General features: G+C 37.0%; 1 protein-coding gene across 2 annotated transcripts in view; it reads left to right on the plus strand.

Moving 5' to 3' along the window:
* The window catches only part of CARD10 (caspase recruitment domain family member 10), a 59,572-nt gene extending 34,388 nt beyond the window's left edge, over positions 1–25,184 (plus strand). For both annotated transcript variants that reach the window (XM_083365524.1, XM_083365523.1), the window contains exons 15-23: positions 499–679; positions 3,825–3,948; positions 4,173–4,413; positions 7,019–7,076; positions 9,306–9,387; positions 11,021–11,173; positions 19,037–19,158; positions 20,397–20,512; positions 24,760–25,184. In XM_083365524.1, the coding sequence (XP_083221650.1) occupies positions 499–679; positions 3,825–3,948; positions 4,173–4,413; positions 7,019–7,076; positions 9,306–9,387; positions 11,021–11,173; positions 19,037–19,158; positions 20,397–20,512; positions 24,760–24,967 (1,285 nt within the window). In that variant the 3' untranslated portion in view covers positions 24,968–25,184. The remainder of the gene's footprint in view (positions 1–498; positions 680–3,824; positions 3,949–4,172; positions 4,414–7,018; positions 7,077–9,305; positions 9,388–11,020; positions 11,174–19,036; positions 19,159–20,396; positions 20,513–24,759) is intronic.
* Positions 25,185–27,022: the final 1,838 nt, after the last annotated feature.

Consider the following 27,022-nt stretch of genomic DNA (forward strand, 5'->3'; position numbering starts at 1 on the left):
TGGTACCTGAGGGTGATGAGAAAAGCGATCTGTTACATCTAATATCAGGCTGTGAAAAGCTGGAAAAGTTCCAGCTTAAAATCTGGCAATAATTTTTCTTGCACAAGAAACGGAGGCTGTTGCCCAAGGTGCTGGAAACTTGCTGGTACCGGAGATTTGTTAGATCTATGAAAAAAGATGCTATTGTATCGAGACAAAAAAATTAATTTTGGGATTCATGTGTCTTTAGGCTGCACCATAAAAATATCCTGGTCTCCCTAGGACCAAAATCTCTAGCAGTGCCATGAATTTAGTTATTGCACGGCTCTTCAGATGAAAACTCTGCAGTAGTTGTAGAAAATCTAGCCTTCCATTGTTCCGTGATTGACGCCCAGTGGGAACTAGAACATTTTACTGGATGTGCCTTTATTGTTCTTGTAAAACAGAGCCCATATCCATCTCTCCATTTATGCAGAGACCAGAATATAAATCCCTCTCATTGTTTCCTTTCTCTTTTAGATCGGTTATGGTGCATTTGTCCAGTACAAGTCCCCTGAGTGTTCCAGCACTCCAGAGCAGGGGACTGACTGGAGATATTTCCATCCTTGGAGGAAACAGAACTGGGATTTATGTCCAGTGGGTGAAACCAGGCTCAGAAGCTGAGAAGGCAGGACTCCGAGAGGGATGTCGGCTCCTAGAAGTATGAACAGAACTCTGGAATTATGGCTAATTTCTATGAAGGAAAAGTTGGTTAAGAAAGAGAGAAACACCAAGTCTTGTGCACTGACATTTGAAGCATTTATCTCAGTTCCACTTCTCAACATATATCTGACATACCCATACACAACTTTAAAATACTCTTTCTGACATTCCCTTTCAGTTCACTTTTTCAGTTAATCTCAAATCATTCTATCACTTTTATTTTTAATTTCATTCACCAGTGAAGCTCCTTGTCTTGAATTTTTGCCCCATTCCAGATCTTTTTTTTAAAAAATCTCCATCAAAATTGCTGTTTTTTTCATAACCATTCCTTCTCTTTTATTACATTATTTGCCATAAATACTGTTATTCTTGCTGCAGCCATCATTTTCTTATATGGATTTTTCCCCCCGCATTCTATAAACTCTTTCAGTTTATCATTCCACCAGGCATCCATTTTAAACTCCTCATTAATGTATTTGTACCTAATTTTGTGGTCCTCAGTAACACAATTCTCTGTTCCAGGCATCTTCCATATCCTCTTAACTGACATCTACTTTCCATTCATTCTCTTGGAAGATTAATCTGTCATCTAATACTTTTTCATGTAGGGCTCATACTTCCTTTTCCTGCAGACTTATATCTTTTATGCCTTTCTTTTTTATTCCATGACAATTTTACTCAAGATTTATTCTTGACAGCAAAAAAATAAAATAATAAAATAAAACTCTTATATCCTTCACTAATTCTCATCATAAAAGGTCAAATTAATCATGAATTTAGATTTGTATTAATACCTTTGGTACATGTGCATAAAGAGACTTATGTTTCAATCACATTTTTGAAGCACACCTTTTTGTGAGCAAGTGCTCAACATACAGTCACCGTACTTATTTAATTTTCAATTTCCTGAAGACCCAGTCTCTTTTTCTGTATTCTTTCCTCTTGCTCTCATCTATCCACTCAGGTAACCTAACAGTAATTTTTATCCTGCATCACACTCATTAAGAATATTGCATGATTTCTACCAAAATTTGTTTCTTCCACTTTTCTCCCATTAACGTAATTCATTACAATTGTCAGCAAACTATGGACGCCAAGCTCCCAATATACTCATAGCAACCTACTGTAGATGAATCCAATTCATACTTTCTGATATAAATTTTAGTGCTTATTTTTCTTATATTCTAATTCATAGTCTTTTGTGTATTGTGGTTATTGCAAAATTGTCCAAAGAAACTGGCCTCCATCATCCATCATAGATTTGGTTAATTGAGGCTTTTATTGAATATTATTTAGTAATATAGAGAAAATTTAGAGTAGCGGCCCCCAAACTTTGGGGGGCACCAAGGACTGATTCCGTGGAGAAAGGTTTTTTCCATGGACCTGAGGGAGCCTGGCTTTGCATGCTGCCTGCATCCCACAGATAGGCCTTCGCTTGTTTGCACAAATTGATTGCTGGCATGCTGCAGACTGGTGCCAGTCTGTGGACCCGGGGTTGGGGACCCCTGATTTAGAGTAATTTACCAGGCTTATCTTTGTCACATGTAGCTTTCCTTACTAATGATAACAACAGTCAGTTTTTCACATTTTGGGCAATATGTTATAAGTACAACAGATCCATTTTACACCAAGCATATTCACACTATTCTATGGTAGCTAGCAAGTTCAGTCTAGTGATTACTTTGGAAACCAGCATACTATTCCAGCATTCTGTAACTTAGAGGCATAAATCCTTAGTACTTTAAAGCAACATTGAATTGAACGAATCATTATCATAAGCTTATTGATTCCACAACATTATCTATTTGACTGTTTCAAAATTTAAATGCTACACTTTTGGTCTATCCAACACAATTATTGTTATGTTTCTAAAACAGTAAAACAAACAAAATCCTGTTTGATAGATTGTACATTTTTATCCCCACAATGAAAAGAGAATGCTGGAAAAGAAGCTTCTCTAAGTTCTTTTCCAATTTCTATCTTTTGATTCTGGTCACTGGACTCACTATACCAAACATGAGGGAATTGCTTATGTTTCTTACTGATTGGCCTCCTCATTGAGTATCTGATCAAATGTTATATCTTTCAGCAACTGATTGATTTTCAGCGTACGTTATACTAGCTTGAGGAACACAAGTGCAGTTACTAATTTTTGATTTTGAACTAAATTATTTCCCCCTCTCCCCCCCTTAGGATGGTAATACATATTATTTCATTTGTTTAGAAATACAGCAAGTCAATTCTACTATATTTGAGTATGTTCTGTTGAGCAAAGTCTTAGACTGTTGCTCCAACAGAATGTCCTGATGGTGCCTCTTGAGGTGCCAAGCCCTTTGAGACAGACAGATTCAGAAAAAAATAATTGGTTGGATTTCTGGAACAAACTTTAGTTCTAACAGGATAATGTAGCAGAATCTTGAAAACCTGCCAAAGCAATTCTTCAGCTCAATTAATACCTACCATAATTACTCTGGGTCTGTTTCTTACATTTCCCCCTCCCCTAAATCATTAACAGCCCTGCTGTTCTTTTTTTAATTTTTAATCTCTCCTATAATGGTCTTTTTTCCCCTTCCATATTTCCAAGGTCTGTTAGATATTCCATCACAATAAGAGAATAATAAAAGTGGAATTGTTTATAATGTTAGATTATTCCATGTTTCTGACTTAGCCACTGCTGTTCATCAATTTTATTTACAGCCAAAAGGTTTTAAAAACATTTTGGGCCTTTCGGCCATAAATAAAAGTGCTGTTAATGTAGCCTGCATACACAAGTTTCTCCTGTATGTAGTTTTCTCAAATGATGCCGTTGGTCAGAAATAACAAAGCATGGGGCAGGCATCCACCAGTAAACAAAAGCCTGTAGCCTGTTTGGGAATCTTAATGGGAGGTGTTATTTATTTTAAGAGCTTACAAGACTTCCATTCTTTGTTTAAAGGAAGATCTAAGAACCCAGAAACAGCTTGTTTCAAAGGTCTGTTAAGGAAACCTCCTTTCCAGTTTCCATTCATCAATCATCTTTTGATTTTTTGTGCAGGTTACAGTTGTAAAGAAGGTAAAAACATTTAAGCCCAGAAATGTTATTCTGAAGCTAATGAATCTCTCTCCCGCCTCTCTCTCTCTCTCCCTCCCTCCCTCCCTCTCAGCTTAGGGAGGCACAGCTAAATGGAGAAGGGCTATCTTTGGAGAACTGCACACTGGAGGTTGCTCACTTAAGCTTGTTGCACTGGAAGGACCCATCTGCTCTTCTATTCTCACATGATATGAGAGGTAAGTAGCTAAGCAGAAGGTGCCATGGTGTGTTCATTTATCTTTAATTCATTTGGACACCAAAGTTGAATATATTCTGCATCTGTGTTGACCATATTAGAATATATAGAAATGAATACCTGACCATTTATTTTTCATCTCTAAAGAGCAACTGATTGTCTGGTAATCTGCTGGTCTATATGGATCCTTTAAAACTCTTTCCTTTTCTGAACTCTCTTTATTAGGTTATCAGCCTCTCAAAGAAGCATTTGATTCAAGAAAGACAATTCTTGGTGACTCATTTTATGTGCGTACTAACGTGAGCCTCCTGGAGCTTTCAAACCCTTATGCTCTGTGTGTGAAGTGTCGAGAGATCCTTCATGTTACTGATACCTTGTATAAGGGGCAGTTGGAATGGTATTGTGCTCGTGTGGACCCCTTCACACTTCGAGACTTGGACAAGGGCACAATACCCAACTACAACAGGTAATCATCCTGGGACGTGCACCCCTTGTTCATGTGTTAGAATTACTCTTCTCTGCTTCAAAAGGGGAAAAAAGTAGACCAGTCCATTTTCTTCACCTGATCGTAGCTCAGTCATTGAAGATGTGCGATGAGTGCAAATTCTAGCCTTAATATCCCCAGTTATATAAAGAAAGAAAGAAGCAAATGTGCACATGACTCGAAATCAGAGTATGAAATATTTTAATAGACCCTTTAAGCCAGCTTTATATTCTTTATGTAATAAAATTATATAATTTTGTACTTATTGTAATGGAAAAATTGTGGTAACCTACAAAGCAAAGCACCGCTATGATGGGTGGATGTTGTAGATGCAAGGTTTGTAGGAAAGCAAGTTTTTGTTGGGGAAAGGAGATTCTGCTAGCCCAGTTTAATTTACAAAAGGTCCTGTGCCTTTGATTTACAAAATTCAAAAATTTGGAGAATGAATCAATGAATGACGATCTTGAGATACATTTTGCTTACTAAATGTTGTTAAACTCTAGGCTGCTGGATTTCTCATCAGTTCTGAAAAATGTTATTTTTAAAAGTTTTTAAAATAATTTGTACTATTTTGATAGTATTATTAGAATACTTTTAGATGCACTTGGGTTTTCAGGATTAACAATTTTGTTAAGTATCGTGCTTTTACTTTCTTGCTGTCAGAATTTTAGAGACGACTGGGCTGATATGTGTGGATAAATACATGTAGACAGAGCTGGAACTGGCAATCTGGAGTAAGCAGGGTGCTCAGTGGAGAGATTTTAATTTGCCAGTTCCATGCTCAAATGCCAGTGAGTCAGAAATATCCATAGGAATTTTCATGATCAAAATCTTTGTTTCGACATTTCCACCAATATATCTTTGGAGAAAAATGAGAACTGGGTAAAGATGATTGAAACAAATATAAATTAATATTTTATATAAAAAGTAAGTTTAACATTTCTAACCTAATACCTTCCAGGTACATTGGATTACATATTCTGTTGTATATAGTCTGCTGATGGGAATGATAGATAAAGATAGATAGATAGATAGATAGATAGATAGATAGATAGATAGATAGATAGATAGACAGATAGATGATAGATAGATAGATAGATAGATAGATAGATAGATAGATAGATAGAAAGAAAGAAAGAAAGAAAGAAATGCAGTGTATCAGATTGAGGAAGCATTTTGTTAAAGAAACCATTGATTTAATAATCTATTACCTACTATAAAACCCCTGTGCATTGGCAGCAGATTTCTGAGTTGAGCTTAGCAGAGTTAATTCTCAATGCAGATTGCAGGCACTGTATTTTTTGAAATGGCATTTCTTTAAACATGCTGAGTTCTCATATATGTACCCTTCTGGAAAAAATATTTTCTTTTCTTTAGAGTTATTTTAATTATACATTCTTTTATGCATATTTAATTTAACAGTGAATTGATTTGGTCTATAATCTGAAGTTTCCTGAGACTGGCTCAAGAATCATATGAGGCCTCACAAGCAAAATAGGGGGCTATAAGTCCTCCTATTTTCTGGATGTGTAAAGTTCATTCTCAGAATTCTCAGTAATATGCATGTTCAATGGCAACACTAAGAACTTACATTTATTCATGCCTTGGTCACTTCCTAGCTGGGCTATTGTAATATATAATATATGAGGCTGCCCCTTGAAATTCAGATTAAGATAAATTCTGTGACTACTTTGTTCTGAGATCACTGTGAGAGGAAAACATGGTATATTAGGGTGAGCATACCTGGATTAGGGAGCTAATCCATCTAACTCATATTTACTCTGGGATTAATGTGGTGATTTTCCTACTATGGTAGTCATTTGGTGGGAAGAAATCATAGTAGCCCTGTCATACTTCCCATTCTGTCATGGCAGAGATAAAATGGCAGTTTGCCAGCAGATTTCATCCTTCTGTGGTGTAAATACAAGATGGAATTGCTGTCAGATGCCTTTTATTGGTAACTGTCTTACTCCAATCCCATTTGGGATTTTGTCTCTTTATCTTAATGCAGTCTTACATTGTATTATGGGAAAACATAAAATGCAGCTTTTCACCTGAAGGGCAGATCTATGCAAATAGAAGCAGTCATGATTCCCAATGGTTTCCATTGTGATCTAAAGGACAAAGGATAAAGGCTGGCAAAAGACCAGGACTTCCAATTCTGTGACATGCATGGGAGCATTTTAAGAATGGAGGGGAGGGCCGAGTAAACTATTTTGCTGTCTCCTGTATAAGTTAATGTTTATGTTTTGAAAATGAAAATTTAAGGTGTTCTATTGTGGAATACTGTTACATGGAAGACACAAGATAGCTCAGTCTTTATTAAGAGGCATTTCCTCAGAAGGTATAATAGGAACTAGTTCATGATTATGAGAAATGGGAGTTGAAGTTAGTAACAACCTCCTGTTCTAGTGTTATATAAAACGGAGAGCTATAGTTATAGCTTTTACTCACCAAATGATTATAAAAATGATAGGGTTTTTTGACATTAATATGTCTTGGGGTACCTCTAGAGAGTACTTGGCATTTGTTTTGTTTCATTTTAGGCTGCCAAGGGTCTGATTTTCAACTGATGTCATTCTTTCAGGGCTTTCCAGCTCTTGAAGATACAAATAGCAATGTGGCAGAAAAGCTGCAGGAATAAGGTGAGCTGGAAATGAGAGACTGGGGACAATGGATGGGTTACCTAGAAAGAACTAATAGTTCATCATTGATTGGAATTGCCATCCGACATATCTGGAGGCCACCAAGGTGGAGAAGGTTAATTTTACTCATCTATATTCTGTAACAAAGGTGAACTACAAATATTGCTCTTCTTTCCACTAACCCAGATAAATGTAGCTTGAATACTGAACAGTGAGAGAAGAGTGTTTTATACAAGTTCAGAAGGATTTTTTTCTTATTATTACATCATATTATTAAAGCACAATACCTTACTGTTGTTACCCATAATTAAATCTGTTCTTTCATCTAAGGGTTTCAAGCTGGCATAAATTATCTAAATTTATTCTACTCTGTGAGATTGGCTAAACTGAGATAAAGAATGAATGGCACAAGCTCATCCAAGAAACTATTTAATTGTGGGTGATTTGAACCCATTTTCTTTACTTTTAAGTCCTGCATGTTATCTATTACATCATAACAAATGAAATCTCAGTCAAAACTGTACCTTTGTCTTTATCCTAAAGAAATAAACTCATTTTCATAATCAGCCTGGTGGAAGGGCCAATTAGCAATAGCAATAGCACTTAGATTTATATACCGCTTCACAATGCTTTACAGCCCCCTCTAAGCAGTTACAGAGTCAGCATATTGCCCCCAACAAACTGGGTCCGCATTTCACTGGCCTCGGAAAGCTGGAAGGCTGAGTCAACCTTGAGCTGGTGAGAATCGAACTGCTGGCTGTCAGCACAATTAGCGTGTGATACTGCATTCTGACCACTATTTCACCATGGGTCTTTTTAGAATTAGTTATCTGTGTTAAATACTAAAATTGAGGAGTAAGGAACTGGATAGCTGATTTCCTACCACATTGGTAAAGTAAAAATATTTTATCAAGAGGGTAAGATCCCTGTACAATATCTATTTCTATGGTGTATTTTCTTTCTGGAGTTGAAAAGAAATTCATTTTTTCTATTTTATTTATTTCTATTTTGTATTTCTATTTTAATATTTTATTAATTTTCTAACTTTACATTTAGATATTTAAAAAGCAATGTGGTGGCTGGGTTAATCAATAGTTCAATAACATATAAAAATCTTTAGTATAAATCTCAAGTTACAACATCAAATATTTCCTGTCTTTTTCCCTTAATATCTACTATCTCATATGTAAGCTAGAACAGTTCTTAATATATCAACTAAGTAAAAACATCATTATTATATTTATCAATACATTTTAGCTTATGCATATCTTAATTACGTTTACATTCAATTTTTATAGACAAATCAATGTCCTGTTATTGATTTTTCCCAATTTTTAGTTTTCCACCAATATTCAAATTTAACATTTGATATTTATAATTTCCAGGTTTTAGGTAACCAAAGTTTCCCTTATCTCAATTCATAACAGAATCTAATATTCATAATACACATCTTATCTATTTGAGTATAGTCTTTTTCTATATCCTAAAAGTTATCTATTTCCCACCATATTAAATCATCTAATTAATAATACAGTATCCCCTTTAATAAATCAAAACCATTATATATATTGTCTGGGTTAATCAATAAATCAAACATATTCATATTTTTTTCTTTTGGGTCTAATTTTTAAATATTAAACAAATAGAATCCTTATTTTCAACTAATTTCCAAATATTTTAAATTTAATGACCAAAATTCCCCTTATTTCAACTTCTCCCTTTAATCCTGTAATTAGTAATATGAAATCCCCTCTAATAAATCAAACCCCCAATTTTCTTCAGCCTCATTCTGACTTTCTTCCTTTGCCAACTAGCCTTCTATGTTAGTGCTTTTACATCAAATAGATCTCCTTCTATTATTATATATATTATTTGAAATAAGAGAGACCATTTAGTTGCTATTTTTTGGAAGGGCTAGCCCATTTATATTCATTAGATCATCTTCCTATTATTCCAATTCCCCATGATTGTCCTGATATGTTTATCTTCCATTCAATATTTTGTATTTCTTAACTGCCCATCTCCCTTAGAGATTTACATTTTTTTCTTTAGATTCTTCTGTCATAAACTAGTGATATGTTCTACCTTTCTTAATGAGCTGCATCTCAACAATCTTGAAAATTTTGCTTCCAATAATAAATATAGGTGTATTTTTTGCCAGCATCTGAATAATGCCTTCCTTGTGTTTCTTCTTTTCCCTTTCTTCTTCCTTTCCTTTGGTCTTTATAGCTAAAGAAACGGACTTTGAAGCAGCTTCGCCTGGTGAAACTCAAGAAACAGGATGAGAACCCTTGGCTGGACTCTTGCCCAGGTGAATTGTTATTTCTCTTATGTCTCGGTCCACATATAGGCCTTTTTTTGTCATAGAACGCTCAGAACGGAGTTCCGACACCTTTTTTTAGATGGAACCTTGTAGAGTAGACAAGGCGGGTTGTATGACATGTGTGAGTTCCGGCACCTTTTTCTTTTACAAAAAAAGCACTGGATGGAAAAAGCTTAATGCTATATTTCCATTTTAGATTAGTAGCTTCTGAGGAACAGTTCTTCCTACCAGGAGGTATACTCTGTATGTTGGGACATTATACCTTTGCACGTTCATAAGAAATTAGAAATTGATGCTTTATTAAGATTCTTAGCCTTCCTTTGAATCATGCTGTCAGGACAGCTTACAATAAAATATTCAAAGCTTGGTAAATAATTAACATATACAAATAAATGTAAAACCAGGGAGTCTTCTAAAATCAGCATATAAATAATGCACTGTATGAAACGCACTAAAATAAGTTAAAGGTGTAATAGAAAGCAAAATCAGCAGGCACCAGAAAGACATTGGATTAGGTGGCAGGTGAATCTTCCTGGGAAGTGTTTTCAGAGCCATTATAGCTCAGTTGATGAAGAATTCTTTCTCCTAATGACTATCAGAAATGACTGGGGAGAAGAAGATCCAAAATAAGAATATGTGGCTTAATCCAGTGTGTATAGTATCTTTGTCTGTGAGTGTTCATGCATGTGGAGATAATAATGGAAACATATATTACTATACAGTATGTAATTGAGAGCTTAGGATCTTTCCTGCAACACACTCCTCCTCAGAGCAACAATTTACATTGTCTTTATATGCATGCACATATTTAGAGGCTTCTCAAATCTGGTGTCTTCCAAATATACTGTTCTGACAATCTTGTTACTCTTGAACCTGCTCCTTGGGCATGATAGATGTGTACTTCAATATATCTAGAGGTTACCAAAGTGCAGATGTTTGCTTCATGGTATGACACACTCCTTCATGCATGTAGAACAGCTTGGTGCTTATTTGTTTTTAATCTCAGAACATGGCCGATTTAATTTGTAGCGATTAGACAGTAGTGATTTATGTAATACATGAGCCAAACAGCTGTACCCCTTCTTTGCAAATACGATATACAACTAGAGGTAGTCCTCGACTTACAACCATAATTGAGCCCAAAATTTCCATTGGTAAGCAAAGCAGTTGTTAAGTGAGTTTTGCCCCATTTTACAAACCTTTTTGTTTTTGCCACAGTTGTTAAGCAAATCATTGCAGTTGTGAATCATGTAGTCATTAAGCGAATCTGGATTCCCCCCATTAACCTTGCTTGTCAGAAGCCAGCTGAGATGGTTACAAGTGGTGATTACAGGATCCCTAGGCAGTGCAACTCTCATAAATACATGCCAGCTACCAAGCATCTGAATTTTTATCACCTGACCATGGGAATGCTGCAACAGCCATAAGTGTGAAAACCACTATTTTCAGTGCTTTGTAACTTTGAATTGTCACTAAACAAATAGTTGTAAGTCAAGGACTACTTGTACTAGAAACCTAGGAATCCTCCTTATATGGTACCTCTCACGGTTCTTTTCTTGCTAAACTTGCATATACAAAACCAGCCAAGTCTCTCCCATTATTCATTGCTTTCTACATACAGCTGGAGTTGAAAAACCATACAGTCTGGTTCACCCTGTAATGGTTCAGACCCGTCGCCCTGTTATGCTTTCCCCTGGATGCTTAGCCCCTCTGCTCCTGAGGAACCTTCTGGACCTCCCTTCCTCAAGTCAGGATTTCTGCTTTAGCCCAGCGGGTAAGCTAACATATTGAATGTCCTAGCCAGGGCTTTTTTTTCTCATAGAACGCTCAGAACGGAGTTCCGGCATCTTGTTTGAATGGAACCTTGTAGGTTAGACAAGGCGGGTTGTATGACATGTGTGAGTTCCGGCACCTTTTTCTTTTACAAAAAAAAGCACTGGTCCTAGCTCAGGATGTCTAACTCAGAGGCATTTCAGAGTGTGAACCTAAGCTGAATGCAGGTAGTCCTCAACTTAAGACCACAATTGACCCCAAAATTTCTGTTGCTAAGTGAGACATTTGTTAAGTGAGTTTTGCCCCATTTTACGACCTTTCTGGCAACAGCTGAATCACTGCAATTGTTAAGTTAATAACACACTTTTTTTTTTATTAAAAAGTTTTATAAAAGTGACTTCCGGTGGCGGTGCGGCGCCGAAGACAGCCTTCCCGGGCTGCCCGCGGCTCAGCTGTTTGTTTTTTCGCCCGAAACAGCGCCGATCAGCTGTTCGGGCGAAATTGAAGCCCCCTCCTCGGGAGAAGAGGAGGGGGTGAGGCCCCAGGTAGGGGTAGAGTTCTCCGGGGCTGCCTGAGCTTGGAGCTTGGGCGGCTGAAGGATCGAACTCCCCCGAAGCCTGGGTTGCTCCCAGCTGGCCGGCGTCTCTGCTCCGAACTTCTTGGAGCAGAGCCAGGCGTCTGCGAACCATCCCTGCCTGAAGAAAGGACTATGATTTAAAGGAGCAGGCAGAGCGGTACAAGAGACAAAGGTGAAGAGGTTTATTTTACTATACTCTCGAGCTTGTTGGACTTTTTAAACTTTAAGTGAAAGTGCGTCATAATTGAGGACTAAAAGATGGCGGCGAAACCTCCCCCTAAAACTCTTCGGAGTGGTGGATCCTCGCCGGTGCAACAATCATCATTACAGGCGTTGCACCCTCCTGAAGCGCTGACATCGAAGGATTTACGAGATGCTCTGGATAAACTTTTGGAATCAATTAATCAATCAATGGGTGATAAATTTGCGCAGATGGAGGAGAAATTGGAGAAATTGGAGGAGAGAATGGAAGAGAGGATGGAACAGAAGTTCAGCGTGATGAAGGTAGACATTTTGTCTTCAGTGCATAAAGTGGCGGAATGTGTGGAAGAATTAGATGAAAAAATGGATGATCTGGCTCAAAGGAATGCTATATTAGAAGTAAAAGCACAGGAGAATGAAAATGCAAGAGATAAAGTGGAAAAGGAGTTAAGCTTAGCCCAATATTACCAGATGCAGTTTGCTGTCAGAATCAGAGGTTTAAAAGAGGATATTAAAGAAGATTTAAAGCAGCTGATCTCTGAGGCTCTTGAAGTGGTATTAAACCAGCCAGCATCTGAAATAAGAGCAGCTATGGATAAAGTGTTCCGGGTGAATTCATGGATTGCCAGACAGAGAAAGTTGCCTAGAGATGTGGTGGTTTATTTTGCAAAAAGAGAGATCAGAGATCAAGTTATACAAGCTGCCTATGATGCTAAGGTGGTGATTGCTGAACAAGAAGTCTTGGTTTTAAAAGAAATTCCTCCAAGGATTTTAAGGGGAAGGAAGGACTATACATTTCTTGTGCATGAGCTTAAGCAAAGAGATATAAGGTTCAGATGGGAGATTCCAGAGGGGCTGATGGTGATGCATGAAGGTAAAAGGTATCGGCTGATTACTGTGAAGCAAGCGCGTGATTTCTACAACAATGTCTTAAAAGCAACCCCATTAACACTTCTGGAAGCTGGAAAGGGATCTGGAGAAGGAGAACATCAAGAGGATGAAACAGAGGAAAGTGGTGTTGGAGGAGATCAAGCTACAACTTCTTTGGATGATCCTAGAGAGCAAAGAGTAACGCGTGCTGCTTTAAAACGAGCAAAGAAAATAAAAGAACAAGATCAGCAAAAGTCTTCAGATTCTTCACAACGTACATATAGTCAAGCTGTGGGAGGAGCACGGCCTAAAGAAGTTAGTCCTATCAAAGCTGTGGTCCAAGAGCTTTTGGAGGATATGCATGGCAACTAAATTTCTAACCTGGAATGTTAATGGACTAAATTCACCGCAGAAGAGGAAGAAAGTTTTTCAATATTTAAAACAATTTAAGATAGATGTTATATGTTTGCAAGAAACGCATATTAGAGTTTTGGATCAAAAGCATTTACTGAACTCGAGACTGGGTACGCATTTTGTTGCCTCTGCAGAGAATAAGAAAAATGGAGTGGTTGTTTATGTTAAAAGTGCCTTAACAGCAGACTTAATTGAAGCAGATAAGCATGGAAGATATGTCATGATTGAGCTGTTGTTAGAAGGTAAAAAGACGCTTCTAGTTGGATTATATGCACCTAACCAACAACAAGCTGATTTTTTTAGCTTACTCCACACAAAGCTTACCCAGTTGGATTATAAATCTTTTATTTTTATGGGAGACTGGAATGGTGTTCTGGATGTACAGTTGGATAAGGCTGGAGCTTTTAAGCGCATTCCAAGTCATGCTAGACTGCCTAAATCTTTTTTTGAAATGAAGGATGACCTGGAATTGCGAGATATCTGGCGTGAGAGACACTTGCAGGAGAAGGATTATACTTTTTATTCTGACAGACACCAATCTTTTTCGAGGATTGATTTTATTTTGTTGACTAATGATTTTTTTTTGAGAACTAAAAAGGTGAAGATATGTGCAAGAACTATCTCTGACCACAGTCCAGTTTGGTTGGAGATTGATAAGGAGAAAAGAGACAGGCGCTCGTGGCGCGTAAATGAGAATTTGTTTAGAAATCAGAGAAATGTGGAAGAATGTAAACAGCGGATGAAGGATTTTTTTGAGATTAATATGAATAAGGGTACCTCTATGGACATGGTTTGGGATGCTAGCAAGGCCTATATGAGAGGAGTGTTGATATATATGAATAATAGACATAGACGTGCAGTGGAAACTAGAAGGAAAGAACTGGAGAATGAAATAAAGGAAAAAGAAAAGGCTTTGATTTTGAATTCAGAGGATGTGAAGATTAAGGAGGCTATTAGACTGTTAAGAGGACAATTTGATAAATTAATGGCAGATCAAGTGGCAACCAATCTGCGGTTTGCTAGGCACAATACTTTTTGCAACGCTAATAAACCAGGCAGATGGTTAGCCTATAGACTGAGGAAAAAACAAAGGGCCTCTAATATAGACAAGATTGAGTATAAAGGAAGGGTTGTGTTTCAACAGAATCTTATTAAGGATGCTTTTGTGGATTTTTATTCGAAATTATATACTAAAGAGGAAATTAATGTAAAAGATATTGATAAATACTTGGAGAATGCTAGCATCCCGGTTCTTACGCAAGCACAAAAAGAGGGGATTAATCAACTGATTACAGAAGAAGAAATTCTTACAGCAATTAAGGAATTGAAGGTCGATAAGGCGCCAGGCACGGATGGCTTGACTGCGGCCTTTTATAAAAATTTACAATTTGAGATGATAAAGCCGTTAAAGGAACTGTTTCAGACAATTCAGAGGGGGGGAAAGGTGCCACCGTCTTGGAAGACAGCTTTTATCTCTTTGATTCCGAAGGAAGACCAGGATGCTACTCAAGTTAAAAATTACAGACCGATATCGCTTTTAAATACAGATTATAAGATATTTGCTAAGGTTTTGGCTAATAGACTGATGAGGGTTCTGCAACAGGTGATTCATGGGGATCAAACGGGGTTTATTAGTGGTAGGCAAATGAAAAATAATGTGAGACATATAGTTGATGTGTTAGAGTTTTTGGAAAGGCACAACCAGATCTCTGCAGCGCTAATCTTTTTAGATGCTGAAAAGGCTTTTGATCAATTGAATTGGCAATTTTTGTTGAAAGTTTTAGATAAAATGGATCTTGGGGAAAATTTTTTACAGCCGATTAGGGCATTATATCAAAAACAAACTGCCCGAATCATAGTTAACAATAGCCTGACAGCAGCATGTAATATTGAGAAGGGCACAAGGCAAGGGTGTCCGTTATCGCCCTTGTTATTTGTGTTAACATTAGAGATATTATTGGTTAAGATTCGGAACTCGGAAAAAATTAAGGGGATACAAGTTGGAGATCAGGACTATAGATTGAGAGCATTTGCAGATGATCTGGTTGTTACAGTGACCCAGCCAGAGAACTCTGTTGTGGACCTGATGGAGATAATAACACAATATGGGAAGGTTTCTGGATTTAAAGTAAATACACAGAAAACTAAAATTTTGGCTAGAAATATGACAGTTTCACAGAAGGTTTTCTTAGAAGGATTAACTGGATTTGAGATTGTTAAAAGGGTTAAATATCTGGGGGTGATTTTGTCGCCCTCTAATATAAAGCTATATAAAAATAATTATGAAAAACTATGGGGGAAAATTCAAAAAGAATTGGAGAGTTGGCAAAAATTGCAATTGTCTTTGTTGGGACGGATTGCAGCAGTGAAAATGAATGTCCTGCCCAAATTTTTATTTTTATTTCAAATGATACCGATTCTTAAGAAAGACTCTAACTTGGAGGAATGGCAGCGTGGTATCAATAAATTTGTGTGGGCAGGGAAAAAGCCACGAGTTAAACTTAAGATTATGCAGGATACTCGTGAGAGAGGTGGCCTTAAATTGCCTAATTTTAAATTATATTATGAAGCTGCTGCATTAGTAGGAATAAGCGATTGGATTAACTTGACGCAACTGAGGTTATTAAATCTTGAGGGCCATGATTTGTTGTTTGGCTGGCATGCATATTTGTTGTATGATAAGAAGGTAGATACTGTGTTTAGGATGCATATTTTAAGACAGGCATTGCTGAGAGTTTGGAAGAAGTATAGACATAAGTTAAGCAGCAAGATACCATTGTGGGCAATTCCAAAACACGCAATAGAAAATATACATGCTGGTTTCAAACATGATGTGACTACGTACAAGGAAATTTTAAGCCTGGAAAGGAATGTTTGGTGTTTGAAATCATATAGCCTCTTGCGAGAAGAGAAGGTTGTTCAAACTTGGTTTCAATATATTCAATTACGGGCCAGGTGGAAAGAAGACCAGAAAAATGGATTTACAATGACTGATGAAAATTTGATAAAGCAGATTAGAAATCAGGGACCAGCACATATTAAACGGATATATCTTGCATTGATAGAGATTGACTCGGAAACAGAGCTTGTAAAGGATTGTATGATAAAATGGGCCCAAAACATCCAGGAAGTTATTACAATGGACACGTGGGAAAAGATTTGGGTGAGGAATGTAAAATTTACCCAAGCTCAAAATCTAAGAGAGAACTTCTACAAAATGTTTTATAGATGGCATTTAGATCCTAAAAAGCTTGCAAGTATGTATCCGAATTATCAGCCTAAATGTTGGAGGTGTGGTGATGAAGATGCAACATATTTTCACATATGGTGGACATGTAAGAAGGTTAAGGCTTTTTGGATAAAAGTCTGGTGGAATATGCAGAAGATTTTTAAACAGAGGATAAAGTTTTGTCCGCAACTTTTTTTGTTGGGAATAATTGCAGACGTTACAGTTGTGGACACCAAGCTGATGTTGAACTTAATTACGGCAGCAAGACTTTTGATAGGCCAATATTGGAAGAAAGAGGAACTGCCGACCGTAGAAGAGTGGACTTTAAAGGTTTCCGACCTGGCAGAGATGGCGAAGATTTCGGCCTATTTGAAAGATCATTCGCAAGAACGTTATAGTATGGAATGGAGAAAATGGATTGAGTTTATCCAGAACAAGTATAGGGTTAAGAAGTTTTATGTAGCATTCGAATAAGTCTTCTTTCGGGTTTTTTTTTCTTTTTTTTTTCTTTTAGTTTTTTATATATATTTAATATTGTTAAGGTGTGTCTTATCCTATATAAGCTAGAGAGTGATGGATTTTAGAATTTATAGTTGTTAGTATATGGTTGTTTATGATTGCCTTTTTATATATATATACCTTGTATTTAGCTCTGGGAAGTCGGGGGGGAGGGGGGGAGGGAGAGGGGGAGGGAGGGAGGTTGGGGGGAGGTAGGGGGGGTAGTAGGGAGGGGGAAGGGGGGTTTTTTAAAGGAAAACTGTATTTTAAAACTTTTCAATAAAAAAAAAAGTTTTATAAAAGTTACAATACAAACCCACCCCCAAACCACCCCTCTCCCCCTCCCCACTTCCCAGAACTGAATACAGGGTTACAAAAATAACAATCAAAATCTAAATAACATTAACCAACTATATATGTAACCAAGTTCCTAATGCACTTTAACTCCCCTTTAACATGAACACAAACAAGATAAAAGTAAACATAATAATAATAAAAACTTAAAACAAGATAATATCCATATTATTAAACAATACTAATAATAAATATAATAATAAAATATAATAAAAACTAATAAAAATACCATAAAAACATACTAATATTAATAATATCATTCTATAATTCATTCATAAGCTAGATGAAACTTTTTAGTCCCATATTTGTTCTGAATATAATAACACATTTGTTAAGTGAACCTGGCTTGCCCATTGACTTTGCTTGTCAGAAGGCTGCAAAAAGTGACCCCGGGACCCTGCAACCATCATAAATATGAGTCAGCTGCCAAGCATCTGATTTTTGATCATGTGACCATGGGGTTGCTGCAATGGTCATAAGTGTGAAAAACAGGCATAAGTCACTGTTTTAAGTGCTGCTGTAACTTGGAACAGTCACTAAGCAAACTGTTGTAAGTCAAGGGCTATGCGTAACCTTCCTTTCTTATCAGGAAGCACGTAAGCAGTTTCTTTCTTTCTGAGAGAGTCCCCCCATTCTGCATCTTGAAGAGAAGCAGAACAAACCTTCAAAGGAGGCCTCTTGTTTTTCAGCCCGTGTTTGCTGTTTCCACAGTGGAAAAAAAAGTTAATCTGGGACAGAAAAATTGAATTCTGAGATACTGCATTCATCTACAGAAAATAAAACCCAAACCAGCCCATCTGAATGCCCTGCAAGATTGCAGCAAAAAATGTTCTGTCCTGAGAGCTTCATCTGCTAATGCTACCATTATTTGCATGGCAGGTTGAAATCCATCAGGGAACAATTTAGATAATATTCAGACTGTGTGTACAATAGGACACATAGGAAACTCCTTCTGAGAGCAGGATCACTGGATAGGTCTTGAAAAAAATGGCTTTCTCTTCGTAGATCTTCTTACAAAAACTATTGGAAATTACAATGTAGTAGAAATTCTTTTTCTAGGCTACTTTGTTCTATTAATTCTGGTCTTTCTAAGAGCTTTCTTCTACTTCTGCGATCTTTTTTGCTGTCACTCTCAACACAAACTTTTTTCTTTCCCTGATCACAATGTGGGAGAATAAAGGGAGTATTCTTTGAGAGAAAAAGTAAAGTACTGAATAATAATCTGCAGTTTATTTCTTTGCAGTCACAGGAAAGGTAATAGTAACAATGCCACTCCCTTCACTATTTCTTCTGAATCCCCGTTTTCTTAGAGGAATGCTTTCTGTGTTGCATGATGGGATATTATCCCGTCATCTGCATTGTATATTTTAATGTGTGTCCATTTGACCTTGTGTGCGAAGATGCCATTTTGCCTTTTGTTTCAAGACAATAAAATGTCTTTGGGCTAAACCCATCTTTTTTATCCTTACTTAGTCCTAGTGTTCGACAGACTCCACTCCAGACTGCAGGATTAGGTTTTAATCCTCTGAATACTTAATGGAAAATAAATACCATTAAATTCAGTGGGGTTTATTCTGATTAAAGATGCATAGGAGGGTTGAGGCTGACTGTCTTAACTTATAACTTGGAAGCTTTTTTGTGGCATTCAGCACATGCTTCTTAGCTCTTTTCCCCCTCCATATGTTTTACTATCCATCTTTTGTTGTTGCCTCCTTTCATAGATAACCTTGCAGAACAAAGAGGATTCTGTGCTTCTTCCAAGAATGTTGTTAATGCTGAGAGGCTCTCTCAGAGTCAGAGGGACTGTGGGATGATCCACATGATCCAGGAAGCTGTTAAAAAGGTAAGAAAATGGAGCCCAGCTCCATTTATTTGTTAGATGTATACCCACCCTTTGTTATGGAACCCAAGGTAATGTACACACCTCCCATCCAGAACAACAAACCTGTGAGGTAGGTTGATTTGAGAGATAATGACTTCCCCCGCACCCATGCCTTTGTGCATTAGAACCAGTGCAGCATTTGGACCACAGGCTTCTATGGGCTTGCTTTAGTGTGGGAACTACATAAATCCAACAAATGGGCCACTTTTTGCTATAATACTGCTTGTGCTAAGTGCTATTAAAAAATCTGTAGAGCTGGAGGCATAATGTCTATGTTGCAAATTTAATGTAATGAAGAGACTGATGGCCCATAGGCCCTTGTCTGGTAGATTAAAAATGCAAGATCAGCGAAATAGACAACGGAAGGTATAAAGCAGCCTTCTCAAAGTATGCTTTTCAGATCTGATGACAGTTCACATAATCCACCAGCCAGAAGGATGCCAGTTAAGGAAGATTAGTATAAGCTTCTCAGAATAGAGAAAAACAAGATGATTTTTTTCCTGTGTGAATAGGAGAGAAATGTGGTCGAGTCTTGGACAACCTTACAGCATTCAGTCAATAACATTGAATGAAGATAACAAATAAAAGGATTGGTAACTATTTGTGGCAGGGATCTTATGGTTCTGAGAGCCAGCAAAATTTATTAGAATGAAGCTATCCCAGCCTTCTGGATGACAATTGAGAACATTTATCCTGTTTAAAATCCTGTTGAGTGGCTGATACATGGAATTAAATAAAAAGCATAAGAATGTGGACAACCACTTTGCAGAAGTTCAGTGAATTCCTATTAAGTTGTGCCTGGTTACTGATTTGTGTGTGAGAACCAGCACTGTTCAGATCATAATTTCATCTTGTTAATTTTTTTCTTACATTCTCTGACCTTTTCCGAGCTCATGGGACATATATATATCTGTGGGAATATTTAGTCTTCAGATAACTCAGAAGACACTTTGTCCCTGAAAGAGTCTGAATCCAATGTAGACATATAATAGACAATAATGTGTCTATTATATCAACTGGCTCTGCCCTTCAGTTCTTTCTTCTTCCCTGTCAGTTGGTTGTAAACTCCATCTTTTAATAGAATTACTATTGGAAAAGCAATAAGGTTTCATACTATGGGATTTGATTTAGTATAACTAATCAGAAATAGGTTATTTCTTTTCCATCTGAATCACTAAACCTGTTGGATTTCTTCACAGAACCAACACTGTCTGCTGGAGCTGGAGGTCCAGCTGGTAAAGGACCTAATTAAAAGTGAAATATACCCCATCATTATCTATGTTAAAGTCACTGAAAAAAAGATCAAAGGAATCAGGTATGAATAAAAGCCCTTCTCAGAACTGGAATGTGGGTGGAAAGAACTACTGTCTCCCCAAATATAAGGAAGACATACGGATTGGAAGAGAAACTGCTATCAAACAAGAGTCATAGGATGAATGGGCAGAATTTAATCTTAGAGGAGCTACTTTGTTTTTACTAATACCCTAAGATCCATTAAGAAGATCTTGGAACAAAGGCTGAATATTAGATGGATCTAGGGGGAAAAAATCTGCATGCCAAATTCATTCTACCACATAAATAAATAAATAATACCCATTTCTGATTACCTCCAAATATCAATTAAAATGTTGTACATCATCAAAGTATTAGTTTTAGATCAATATTCTCTCTCCCCCCCAAATCTTGACTAATTTATAGGACTTATTTGATGGTTGTTGTATTGGTTGAATATAAAGAAGTTTTTTTTTAAATTTTAATTCCATTTTAAATTTTAATTCCATTTCTCCGAAGACTCAGGGCGGCTTACAAGCTTAGCAGTAGCCTTCATTCTATGTATATGCCTGCTTATTAGGGCTTTCACACACACCCCAAGTGGCATTATTACAAAGTCAGCTTAATTGCCCCCAACAATCTGGGTCCTCATTTTACCTACCTCGGAAGGATGGAAGGCTGAGTCAACCTTGAGCCTGGTGGGATGCGAACCTGCACTAATTGTAGGCAGCTGGTGTTACTTAAGGAGGCATTAGCCCACTGCTCCACCAAGTTCTCAATGAATATGATGAATTAAAAATATAGCACACTGATACCATGCTAGTTTTCAACTCTGTGTATTCAAAGAGATCTTCCATGTTCTGCAGCCAGTACATTTGGAAGTTATCAGAAAAGAATCAGTTCTCAGGATATTCAGTGAAGTACTGGTTAGGGCATCAGACTAGGAATCAGCAGAAGATAAGTTCTAGATCTGTCACCTAGTCTTAGCCCTAGGAAGGAAGCAATGGCAAACCACTTCTGAAAAACCAAGTAAACTGCAGAGCAGTCAAGGCAGTCTCCAAGAACTGGACACAATTAAAGGGAACAAAAAAAATACTACTGACCTGACTACATATCATAGACTTACTAGTAGAGAAGAAGTGATAGAGGGAGTTGAATTTGCCAGAACTTTGGGCGAGAGTGACCACGTCATATTGGAATTCTATATAATACAAATACAAGCAATATAATATAATCCAGCCAGTGTCTTAAACTTTAAAAGAGCTGATTTTAACAAAATCATTTAAGAAAAATTTCCATGGATGAAAATCCTAAAAGGAAAACAACTCAAGAAGTATGAGAAACTCTGAAAAATATGATCACAAAAGCCTAGTCCAGCACAATACCACTGAAAAAGAAAAGCAAAAAATCCAAGAAGAAACCAGCTTGGTTTTACAAAAATCTCTCTGATAAACTGAAAGACAGGTACAAAAAAATGGAAAGAGGGACACATAACTAAGGCACAGTATTAGCAGATTGCCTGAAACTGCAAAGATGAAGTCAGGAAAGCAAAGGCTCAGAATGAACAAAGACTTGCAAGAAAAGTCAAAGATAATAACAAAAAACAGATCTGTGAACACCTAGAAACAAATAAAAATAAAAGCCAGCATAGTTTTGTTAAAAACAGATAATGCCAAACCAATCTTATTTCATTCTTTGATAAAGTGACTAAATTAGTGAAATGCTGTGGACATAGTATACTTAGACTTCAGCAAGGCATTCGACAAAGTAGACCAAAATCTACTTGTTGGTAAGCTAGAAAAATGTGGGATAGACAACATCATCACCAGATGAATTTGTAACTGGCTGACAAACCATATTCAACGAGTCGTCTTCAATGGTACTACATCTACATGGGGGGAAGTAAGCAGTGGGGTACCACAAGGTTCCGTCTTAGACCCAGTACTCTTCAATATCTTCATACACGACTTAGATGAGGGAATAGAAGGTGATCTCATCACATTTGCAGATGACACTAAGTTGGCACGAATAGCCGACACCCCAGAAGACAAGCTCAGGATCCAAAAAGATCTTGACAGACTTGAACAATGAGCCCTAACCAACAATATGAAATTAATGTGGAGAAAAGCAAGGTTTTACACTTAGGCAAGAAAAACCAAAGGTACAAGTACAGATTAGACAAAACCTGGTTCAAAAGCAGTAACTATGAAGGGGACCTTGGAGTCCTAGTGGCTAATCATTTAAATATGAGCCAGCGGTGTACGGCAGCAGCCAAAAAAAGCTAATACAATCTTTGGTTGTATAAATAGAGTCATAGAATTAAAATCACATGAAGTATTAGTACCGCTTTATAAAGCCTTAGGCCACATCTGGAATACTGCATCCAGTTTTGGTCACCACGTTAGAAAAAAAGATGTTGAGACTTTGGAAAAAGTACAAAAGAAGAGAACTAAGATGATTAAAGGCCTGGAGATTAAAACATATGAAAAACGGTTGCAGGATTTAGGTTTGGCTAGTCTAGAGAAAAGAAGGACTAGGGATGACATGATAGCAGTATTCCAGTATTTGAGAGGATGCCACAAAGAGGAGGGGGTCAGTTTATTTTCCAAAGCACCAGAGTGGGCAGGACAAGAAACAGTGGATGGCAACTAATCAAGGAGAGAAGCAACCTGGAATTAAGGAGAAACCTTCTAATAGGACAATTAACAGCTTGCCATTGGAAATTTTGAGTGCTTTATCACTGGAGGTTTTTAAGAGACTGGACAGTCACTTGTCTGAAATGGTATAGGGTCTCCTGCTTGAGCAGGCGGCTGAACTAGAAGACCCTTCTCTATTCTGATTGAAAGGGATTGACTCTGGCATTTACAATCTGTAATATAGTAAACCTTCAATTTCATGGACTAATGTGGAAAGGTCCTTTAAATAGCAAATGGCATTATGGCATTTTATGCATGAATGAAAAGAGTATAATATGCATGAAATGTATGAAAATGTACAAACAGTGTTTAGACTGATTCACCAAGCAACAGACTTTCAGATGTTCAGGCAGCTTACTGCCAACAGGTTGAATTTTCAATGTGTGTTGTGATGGCAGGAAGGTGGATACGAACAGCTGTGAACCAAATATTTCTGACAAGGAAAGACATTCTGATTTCTCTGTTCAGCACAAAATGCCTACAAAAACACTTCACTTGGAGGTTTTGATTTAATGAGTGTAAATCCAGAAATGTAGCTTAATCAAGAAATTGTGGTTAAGCAATTGATAAGTTAAGCATGAAGAATGAATCTAATCAATGAGTAAGAGTAACTAAATTTCCTTGGATAGTATATGACTTCACTTGCCTGTTTTGTCCAGAAATTGCCACCTCAACAATATGCATTTGCTATGATCTATTTACAATTTCATTAAACAGCACTAAGAAACAGTTGGCTTAGCTAGAGATCTGAATGAATTAATATTGACTTTATATGAATATCCCTCCCCTGTTGCCAGTTCTCCCTGTAATTCTTTCTGTATATCAATGATGTGGAAATGTTTTAATCTCTATGTTAAAAAAGTACATAAGAAATAAAAATTATTTTTATTTTAAATTAGACTACTGATCGATCTTGCTTAGTATTGGCAACATTAACTAGCACTTTCCCAAAAGTTAAATACTCTTGCATGGGGGCATATATTCTATTTAGCCAAGCACCTCCCCAAATATATTATGAAAGATCTGGTTTCATTAATAGTAAAAAATATACACACTGGATTTTTCAGTACTTGACTTGTCAAAGCTTCTGTCTGCTCTCAACTATTATTGTTGAATAACAAGATTATTGTAATTTGTAATACTGCACTAATATAATGATTGGCTGTAACAGCAACCAAAGAATTTGTATGGTGGCCCATCTGTTAAGCGGTGCAAGGATTGCAAACTTAGGAAACAAGAATTACTAGGATTTCTGGAAAGATTTTTTATTGCTATTAGAGTAATGCAATGTAATCCTGAAAGCCTGTCAAAACAATTCTCCCCTTCAACTGTTAACTAGTGTAATTAAGGTGGAGTTGTTCTGAATGTCCTTTTCCTGCTTCCCACTTCTCCTGGCCTAAGGCATCTCTTCTTTAAAAGCTGTTTTCTCCTTTATTTTTCTGGGATGTATTGGACATTCCATCACACCATCCATTCTTGGGATTAGAACATTAGACTTAAAATATGCTTTGCTAAGCCTCCATCAACAAATATGTCATAGGTCTCTGAAAAGGTATATGATTAATACTGCATTTCTCTTCTGTGTTCTTTCTAGGAGCCTATTAGGGAAGCTGGGGCAGCGAGAATCTGAGGTGCTGAAGAAATGTCAAAGAGATGAATGGGTTCTCCATACCTTGCCCTGTTCGTGGATATGGGTAGATCCTCAATCCTGGAGCAGTTCAGAGGACCTGGTAAAGGTGGTACGAGCCCACATCTTCCAGGAACAAACCAGGATGGTGTGGGTTGAGGAGAATGATATGTAATAGATGATACTGGTGGATTCATTCGTGCAGAAGAATGGCCTCTGCAGGACAGAGGCATAGGCTCTACAACCCACCAACATTGCCTTATATTTGTCATTTACCCCATATAAAGTGAACATTTGGTATATCTGGCATGTTCAGGATCAAGGTCATTTTTTTTTCTTAAGCCAAAAAATTGGGGAATGAATGAATGAATGAATGTAAATAAATGAAAACTATGGCTAAAACTTGATTTTGGTTTTGTGTAGTGTCATACTTTTTAACTGTAATTAATTTTATCCACTTCATCAATTGATAATTTTAATATTCTTTACAAACATATATGTAAACATTTTCGATGTATGTTCTTGTTAGACATATTTTTGCAAGTCTTTCTCCATAATATATTTACATGTGGATTGTGTGCACTTTTGTATATAGTTTTTTGTTAGATAATTAAATTGGAGAACCATTTTTAAAAATATGGAGACATGCAAATTAATATATAATTGTATTTTGATTCTTGCATTGATTCAACGTGTAGCTGATACTAGCTAAACCTGAATATCTAAGCAGCAATAGATGAAAGTGCACAGAAAATCCTGGGGCTATAGGCTACTCTGGGAATTTATTTATTTTTTTTAAATCCTGAAAGATAACATGACAAACCACTTCTGTACTGTATTGTTCCCAAGAAAACCATTTGGGTATGTCCAGTGCTTTTTTTTGTAAAAGAAAAATGTGCTCACACATGTCATACAACCTGCCTTGCCTACCCTACAAGGTTCCATCCAAAAAAGGTGCCGGAACTCCGTTCTGAGCGTTCTATGAGAAAAAAAGCCCTGGGTATGTCAATGAAGTCACTGGCAGTAGAGCCAGTTCAGGAAGGCTGCATTAGCTTGCATTAAATGAGTCCAATGAAGCTTGCTTTAACATGGGAACTTAGAATTGTTCTAGATTATTGTGTGTTTAGCAGGGCTGAGTCTACCATTAGGCAGAGTAGGGTTACCTTTCCAAAGAACTGGTTTAAGATAATCATGGAATTCTAAAAAGCTATATATAAAATTGAAGTCTTCAATTCATTGTTTTACTTTTGCCCTCAAGGGATGGGCTTGAATTCCCCCCCCCAAACTTTAAGAAATAAAAAACAACTAATCCTGAATATCTAGGTCTTGGCTATTAATAGATATTTTGGGAGATCAAAAGATTATTTGTTGCCTTACCTCAGGTAGCAAAATCCCTTGTACAGTAGATTGTGACATGGATGTTTGCAGAGGTACATTGGTCCACCTTGATGAACAGTTGAGGCAGAGCTGATCTGCTCTCTTTGGCTGATATGCCTTGCGAATGAAGGCACTGTTGCCTAGTGAATCAAAGTGACTGTTCCACTGATTAAAACTGCTTCAGAGAATATTTCAAAGGGGTGTTGCAGAGCATAAAGAAGATGATCAAGATGACCTTGATGGAAATATGCAGGTATTGTTAGGCAAATGGGCTGCAGAAACATTCAGAAGCAACTCGGGCCTGGTTCTACTATTGGAAGACAACACAATCAGATTTACAAGAATCTGTTATAATAGTCAGTCTCAATAAAATTGTTTTAATCTTCCTGTGGAGTTGATTTCCTAGTCTGGTTAACTAGTGGAGCTTATAGCTGCTTTGCTGATCTCTGTTAAAGTGAAACATCCCTTCAAAGAACTGTGCATAGTCTTAGTCCTTTATGTTGGTCCTATAGGCTTCTACTCTTAACTCTCCCAAATTTTCTTTTCAACTTCCATGTTCTTGACTATTGTTAACTCTTCCTTTACAACAACAGACATGCATATTTAGGTGTTTACAGGACGGTTATGCTGGAGGACATGTATATAGGCACTGCATTCACATATTTCAGCAGGCAGTGCCCTTCAGCTGGTATAAAAATAAGTGAGCTTGCAAGAATCTTTTCATTATGCACTTTATAGCATGTAAATTATTGATGCTCTCCCTTTTTCTGATGACCTGATGTAAAATAAAATAGCATTGCAGTGAAAATGAATTGTTCATGGCTGTACAAATTAGGAAAGGCATAGCACAACT

Source organism: Vipera ursinii, assembly GCF_947247035.1.
Source record: "Vipera ursinii genome assembly, chromosome: 6".
NCBI lineage: Eukaryota > Metazoa > Chordata > Lepidosauria > Squamata > Viperidae > Vipera > Vipera ursinii.